This window comes from Staurois parvus, unplaced genomic scaffold (genome assembly GCF_062004578.1).
Source record: "Staurois parvus isolate SC_StPar_1 unplaced genomic scaffold, SC_StPar_1.0 ptg001614l, whole genome shotgun sequence".
Classification (NCBI taxonomy): Eukaryota; Metazoa; Chordata; class Amphibia; order Anura; family Ranidae; genus Staurois; species Staurois parvus.
The window spans coordinates 862,123-870,428 of NW_028319410.1; the positions used below are offsets into that span (position 1 = coordinate 862,123).

Below are 8,306 nucleotides of genomic sequence, written 5' to 3' on the forward strand. Positions count from 1 at the left end.
CCTTCTACGGCCCTGTCCAGCTCTCCTAGAGGAACTGCCTGTCTCCTGGAATCTCCTCCATGCTCTTGAAACTGTGCTGGGAGACAGAGCAAACCTTCTGGCAATGTCATGTATTGATGTGCCATCCTGGAGGAGTTGGACTGCCTGTGCAACCTCTGTAGGGTCCAGGTATGGCCTCATGCTACCAGTAGTGACACTGACCCTAGCCCTAGTGAAAAGCAGTCAGAAAAGATGAGTAGGGAAAAAATGTCAGTGGCCTCCACCTGTAAAACCATTCCTGTTTTGGGGGTCGTCTCATTGTTACCCATCTAGTGCACCTGTTGTTGATTTCATTAACACCAAAGCAGCTGAAACTGATGAACATCCCCCTCTGCTACTTACCTGACCAGATCAATATCCCAGGAGTGTCATTGACTTGATGCGACTCTGATTACAAAGTGTTTCTTTAATTTTTTTGAGCCGTGTGTATTGAGGAAGAACTGCCAATGAATTGATAATGATGCAGGAACATTTATTTATTGCAGACATTTATATAGCACTTTACATACTGTACATTCACATCAATCCCCGCGCTCAATGTAAGATGCCTATCTGACACACATACACATGCTAATTTAGGCAGGAGACCATTAACCCACCAGCATGTCTGGAGTGCGGGAGGAAACCGGAGTACCTAGAGGAAACCCACAGGGAGAACATGCAAACTCCAGGCAGGTAGTGTCCTGGCTGAGATTCAAACCGAGGGCTGTAAGGCTGAGGTTCTGTTAGCCAAACCCATGTGGTTTCTCACATGTGGGACATCTCGTCTCATCCCTCTCTTGTCCCTGATTTGTCATTTCCGTAGTCACATGGGATGCAGCCGTTTTCATTGTCTCATTTCTTAGGAATTCATTTTTCATGACAAACTGCTCAGCACATTCAACATTTTCCTCGTTATTAATGTAGGTGTGGGGATCGTCTTTCAGCTGTCTCAGTTCCTCAGGGGTTGGGTCCTTAAGAATCTCCGGGAGGGGCTTAGTCAGGGCCTTGTGCACAGAGTCAGTCAAATCTTCCACAGTGACTCCTACAGGGGGACAGATAGAATGACAAGAACTCTATTCAAATTGAACTTTAAAGAGGAAATTTCCCCCCCCCCCCCCCCGCCTCCCTCCCATTTATTTATTACCCCTGTTTACCTGATGCTGGGTTGTCCTCAGTTCAAATACTCACCCATTTCCCTGCTGAGATCCACTTCTCTTCTGCCCCCGCTCAGGTCCCGCTGTGTTCTCATGTGACGTTATGAGGCTGACGTCTCCTTCATGTTCAGGACAACGCCTTCCAATGATGTGTCGCCAGGCCCGCCCCCCTGCTCCTTTTATGAATGGAGGACTATGTGAATGGCATACAAAGCTGCTGGAGCTTTCTGGGATCTGGGCGTCACATATCCCAGGAGGCGCTGGAAGAGCTGAACGTCATTCACCTAAACCACATGTGTCAAACACAAAATCCGGTCCACCAGGCTACTTCAGGTGGCCATCACACCTCTCCTGCAGCTGCGGCACCCCCCTGTCTCCGCCCTCAGTCTCAGTAGTTATCAGAAGAGAGGAGGACAGAACACCTCCTCCAGATCCTGCACCTCTCTGTGCAGCCACAGCACCCCCTGTCTCCGCCCTCAGTCTCAGTAGTTATCAGAAGAGAGGAGGACAGAACACCTCCTCCAGATCCTGCACCTCACTGTGCAGCCACAGCACCCCCTCGTCTCTACCTCGCCTGGTCTCAGTATTTATCAGACTCCCGAGAGCTGACTCCAGCCCTCCTCTGGTCCTCCTCCAGACTCTGCTCTTTCTGCTTCCCAGCTCCTTCCCCAGCTTCTTCTTGGCAACAGCACAAGGCAAGGGGGGTGCACTGTGATGTAAGAGAGGGTGGGGACTTTTGACTTGTGATTGTGTGTATGTGGGGGGGGGGAGGGGGGGATATTCACATCAGATGTAAGGGGGGTGGGGTGCTGTGGACAGCTAGACTTACAGATACAACTGACCCTTTGAGGGCAACCATAACACTTTTGCAGCCCATAATGAACCCCCGGCCTAGACAGAAGAGAAGGTAGGGGGTGGGACTGAAACCTTTGCACAGAAAAAAAGGTTAATAAACAAAAATAAAAGAGAAAAGAGAGATAAATATGTAGCGCAGTGGGAAAAGATCGGAGAGGAGGAAACTTATTTTTCAGGGTGGAAATTCACTTTAAAAAGGTATTAGACCCAAAACCAAAAGTGTAGTATATTGGATAACATTAATATTGCACTTTTGGCTGACGCGTTGCGTCACTGTCACGTGACTTCATCTGCCCCATTATCCCCTGATGAAGTCATGTGACAGTGGCACAACGCGTTGGGCGTAAGTGCAATATTTTAATAAATATCGGAAGTTTTTAATGATTTACTACACTATATATGAGGCGTATTCATTTTTGGGTGAGGCAACTGTTATCCAATCTAAACGGTAGAACCCCAAGGCTACCTGAACATCTACCAAATGGGAGGAGGAGTGGATAGCCCCTAGTGGTTGAAGGAGATAGTGATCGGCTGTGGAGATATCATTCCCTCCACTGACACAAATTATGAGGCACTATTCCTCACAGTGACACCACAAATGGGGCCCAATGACACCAATGATGGGGCACTATTCCTCACAATGACACCAACGATGGGGTGCTATTCCTCCCATTGACACCAATAGAAGGGGCATGGTTTACTCCCACTGACATTTGGACCTTTTCTACTAACACTGACCAAAGTCCGGCCCCCGCAAAGTCTACAGGACAGTAAACTGGCCCTTAAACTGGCACTATTCCTCACAGTGACACCGAAAATGGAGATCAATGATACCAATGGTGGGGCACAGTTCCTCAGTGAGACCAAAAATGGGGCCCAGTGACACCAATGATGGGGCACAATTCCTCACAATGACACCAACAATGGGGGGCTATTCCTCCCACTGACACCAATGGAAGGGGCATGGTTTACTTCCATTGACATTTGGACCTTTTCTACTAACACTGGCCAAAGTCCGGCCCCCGTGAAGTCTACAGGACAGTAAACTGGCCCTTAAACTGACAGTATTCCTCACAGTGACACCAAAAATGGGGACCAATGATACCAATGGTGGGGCACAGTTCCTCAGTGAGACCAAAAATGGGGCCCAGTGACACCAATGATGGGGCACAATTCCTCACAATGACACCAACAATGGGGTGCTATTCCTCCCACTGACACCAATGGAAGGGACATGGTTTACTCCCACTGACATTTGGATCGTTTCTACTCTCACTGGCCACAGTCCCGTCCCCGCAAAGTCTACAGGACAGTAAACTGGCCCTAGGTTTGAAAAGTTTGGTGACCCCTGCTTTAAAGTGACTGGAACCCAATTTGTACACATCCTCCACCTTTCAGCCATGGACGCAGCCCTGGGAAAATCTTAGCCCACCCCGTCTCTGAGGGTACCATCCTGCCTCTGGGGGTCCGGGGGGGGGGGGTACTACAAGTATAAGGAAATGGTCGGCTCTATTGCGGAGTACAAAATAATTCACTTTCCCACCGAGAGACTATTCTATCAGTGAGCATATTACCAGCTGTCTCTTCAGCCGCTCCTTTAGCCGTTCTTTCAGCCGCTTCCTCAGGTGGAGTTTTTGACGCCTTTTGCACCCAGGAGACCACAAAGATGGCCATCACAAATACTAAAGCAATCACAAATACTAAAGCAAGCACTTTCACAGCATTTTCCTGCCGTCTCGGATGATGGGGGCATCCTGGTAATGATGGTCTCCTGACTAGGACAGAAAAACATACAAGATTTCAAAATACAAATTGAAAAAAATTAAACTTGATAAAAGATACGAGAAATGTAGAATAAAATATTGTAGTGCTATTTGTACTGATCTTTAATAAATATACTCAGGGTTTCTCCGAGAATAGGTGCAGGTACTCCTCCCCCCTTCTGAGTCACCTCTTGTCTCCACCCCCTACCCACTCCCAAGCACCGTCCATTTGTTCCACCCCCTACCCACCCCCGAGCACCGTCTATTTGTTCCACCCCCTACCCACCTCCAAGCACCATCCATTTGTTCCACCTGCTACCCACCTCCAAGCACCGTCCATTTGTTCCATCCGCTACCCACCTCCAAGCACCGTCAATTTGTTCTACCCGCTACCCACCTCCAAGCACCGTCCATTTGTTTACCCCCCTACCCACCTCCGAGCACCGTCCATTTGTTGACCCCCCTACCCACCTCCGAGCACCATCCATTTGTTCTACCCGCTACCCACCTCCAAGCACCGTCCATTTGTTTACCCCCCTACCCACCTCCGAGCACCGTCCATTTGTTCACCCCCCTACCCACCTCCGAGCACCGTCCATTTGTTTACCCCCCTACCCACCTCCGAGCACCATCCATTTGTTCTACCCGCTACCCACCTCCGAGCACCATCCATTTGTTGACCCCCTACCCACCTCCGAGCACCGTCCATTTGTTGACCCCCTACCCACCTCCGAGCACCGTCCATTTGTTCCACCCCCTACCCACCTCCGAGCACCGTCCATTTGTTCCACCCCCTACCCACCTCTGAGCACCAGCCATTTGTTCCACCCGCTACCCACCTCCCAGTACCGCCCCTTTTATAGAAAACAAAACCAAGTATCATTTTATGCTGTTAAGTCATTTGTATTGAATTTTTTAATGATAACAAAAAAAGCAGTAAAATAGATCCCCTGCAGCCAGCAACAATAGCCCCCCTCCCCACCAACAACAGAACTCCCCAGCAGCAATTTATCCCCCATCAGCAAAATTAGATTGCCCCAGCAACAGCAGACCCCCTGCAACAACAGATCAACCCCAAGGAACAATAGCCCCCCCTCCCCACCAACAATAGAACTCCCTAGCAACAATTGATCCCCCATCAGCAACAGTAGATTGCCCCAGCAACAACAGACCCCCTGCAACAACAGATCAACACCAAGGAACAATAGCCCCCCCCCTCCCCACCAACAAAAGAACTCCCCAGAAGCAATTGATCCCCCATCAGCAACAGTAGATTGTCCCAGCAACATCAGACTCCCTGCAACAAAACACCCCCCAGCAACAACAGATCAACCCCAAGGAACAATAGACCCCCACCAGCAAGAATAGATCTTCTAGTAGCTATCATTATTAGACCTTCCAGCAGCTATAAATATGAGACCCCTCCCTCAACAGTAGATCCCTTCCAGCAAAAATATCCCTCCAGCAGCAAGAGACTCCTCCCTAAACAATAGATCCCTCCCAGCAACAATAGACCCCCACAGCAACAAGAGACTCCTCCCTCAACAATAGGTCCCTTCCAGCAACAATACACCCAAAACTCCTCCTACAAGCTTTAACCCGTGCTCGGCTGGACACTGATAGAAGTCACAAGACTGCTCTATACTGCTGATGAGAAAAGGGATTTAGCAGTTTATATTTACGAAAACAATTGCATTTTCATGTTGTGTGTACTGTGGGACAGGGGCGGACTGACCATTTGGAAACTTGGGCACTGCCCGCCCGAGGGCCCGGGGTCAGTAGGGGGCCCCATGAGATGCCCCTGGTACCTTTTTCATAGGCTTTTTTGAGTTTGGACAAGGACACAGGGGACCCATGATCCACTATTGCCCGGGGGCCCCATGAGTTGTCAGTCCACCCCTGCTGTGGGAGACCAGATAGAGTGAATGCAGGGTCCGGGGAGACTAGATATAGTGAATGCAGGGTCCTGGGAGAGCGGATATAGTGAATGCCGGGTCCGGGGAGAGCGGATATAGTGAATGCAGGGTCCGGGGAGAGCAGATATAGTGAATTCAGGGTGCGGGGAGAGCGGATGTAGTGAATGCGGGGTCCGGGGAGACCGGATATAGTGAATGCCGGGTCCGGGGAGACCGGATATAGTCAATGCAGGGTCCGGGGAGACCGGATACAGTGAATGCGGGGTCCGGGGAGAGCGGATACAGTGAATGCGGGGTCCGGGGAGAGCGGATACAGTGAATGCAGGGTCCGGGGAGAGCGAATATAGTGAATGCAGGGTCCGGGGAGAGCGGATACAGTGAATGCAGGGTCCGGGGAGAGCGGATACAGTGAATGCAGGGTCCGGGGGGAGCGGATATAGTGAATGCAGGGTCCGGGGAGACCGGATACAGTGAATGCAGGGTCCGGGGAGAGAGGATATAGTGAATACAGGGTCCGGGGAGAGCGAATATAGTGAATGCAGGGTCCGGGGAGAGCAGATATAGTGAATGCCGGGTCCGGGGAGAGCGGATATAGTGAATGCAGGGTCCTGGGAGAGTGGATATAGTGAATGCCGGGTCCGGGGAGAGCGGATATAGTGAATGCAGGGTCCGGGGAGAGCAGATATAGTGAATTCAGGGTGCGGGGAGAGCGGATGTAGTGAATGCGGGGTCCGGGGAGACCGGATATAGTGAATGCCGGGTCCGGGGAGACCGGATATAGTGAATGCAGGGTCTGGGGAGACCGGATACAGTGAATGCGGGGTCCGGGGAGAGCGGATACAGTGAATGCGGGGTCCGGGGAGAGCGGATACAGTGAATGCAGGGTCCGGGGAGAGCGAATATAGTGAATGCAGGGTCCGGGGAGAGCGGTTACAGTGAATGCAGGGTCCGGGGGGAGCGGATATAGTGAATGCAGGGTCCGGGGAGACCAGATACAGTGAATGCAGGGTCCGGGGAGAGAGGATATAGTGAATGCAGGGTCCGGGGAGAGCGGATACAGTGAATGCAGGGTCCGGGGAAACCGGATATAGTGAATACAGGGTCCGGGGAGAGCGAATATAGTGAATGCAGGGTTCGGGGAGAGCAGATATAGTGAATGCAGGGTTCGGGGAGAGCAGATATAGTGAATGCGGGGTCTGGGGAGACCAGATATAGTGAATGCAGGGTATGGGGAGAGCGGATATAGTGAATGCAGGGTTCGGGGAGACCAGATATAGTGAATGCAGGGTTCGGGGAGACCAGATATAGTGAATGCGGGGTCTGGGGAGACCGGATATAGTGAATGCAGGGTCCTGGGTTTAATACACTTTATGTCCTGTAAGTTGGAGGTGGGGCATCCATGGATTGGACTTGTTTTTCCAGCACATCCCACAGATACTCGATTGGATTGAGATCTGGAGAATTTGGAGGCAAAGTAAACACAGCAAAAATTGTTGCATTCCTCAAACCATTCTTTAATTCTTCAGACCAGGTCACCTTCTTCCGCTGCTCTGTGGTCCAGTTCTGATGCTCACATACCCTTTGTCGGCTCATTTGGCTGTGGACACCCTGGCTGGTCGTGGCTATGCAACCTCATACATAACAAACTGCGAGGCTCTGTGTGTTCTGACGCCTTTCTATCAGAACCAGCATTCACTTTTTAGAAACGTGATCTACAGCAGCTCTTCCATTGGATTGGACTATACAGGTCAGCCTTCGCTCCCCCACATTCATCAATGAGCCTTGGCCACCCATGCCCTTGTCACTGGTTTTCCCTCTTTGGACCACCTTTGGTTGGTCCTGACCACTGCAGACCGGGATCATCCCACAAGAACTGCACTTTTGGAGTTGCTCTGACCCAGTCATCTAAGCCGTAAAATTTGGCACTTTTGTCAAAGTTTCCCAAATCCTTATACTAATTCTCATTTTTTCTGCTTTCAACACCTCAACTTCAGGGATAACATGTTCATTTGCTGCTTAATATATCCCACCCACTTTCTATTGGATCCAGCAGTTTGAGCTACAATGGCGTCTCTATTGGATCTGACTACACGGGCAAACCTTTACTCCCCATGTGTATCAGTGAGACTTGGCCGCCCATCACCCTGTCCACGGTTCACCGCTTTTCCTTACTTGGACCACTTTTGGTCAGTCCAGACCACTGCAGACCAGGAACATCCCACAAGAACTGCAGTTTTGGACTTGATCTGACCCATTACAATTTGACCCTTCTCAAAGTCGCTTAAAACTATACGCTTGCCCATTTTTTCTGCTCTAAAAATATTAACTTCAGGGACAACATGTTCACTTGCTGTCTAAAGCATTGCACCCATTTTCAGATGCCATTGTCACAAGGTAATCAATGTTACTCCCTTTACCTGTCAGTGGTCATAATGTTGTGGCTGATCGGTGTATATAAAGAGTGTTATTAGATCTGACAATTATTAGACAGAAAGACGATCGCCATGAATTACCTGGAAGGATAACATGTCACTGGCCGTGTCAGAAAATTCCGCTCGTTGGCAGACCAGGATGTTGGAAGATACAAAGTAACTCAC

At 50.2% G+C, this 8,306-nt stretch overlaps 1 protein-coding gene across 1 annotated transcript; it reads right to left on the reverse strand.

The window, feature by feature from the left end:
- Positions 1-486: 486 nt before the first annotated feature.
- Positions 487-8,306, reverse strand: LOC149435091 (uncharacterized). The gene is made up of 3 exons (XM_089663020.1): positions 8,223-8,306; positions 3,605-3,805; positions 487-1,063 (listed from the first exon to the last, which is right to left on the reverse strand). Exons 2-3 carry the CDS (start codon positions 3,702-3,704, stop codon positions 765-767), a joined length of 399 nt encoding a protein of 132 aa, XP_089519146.1. The 5' UTR covers positions 3,705-3,805; positions 8,223-8,306; the 3' UTR covers positions 487-764.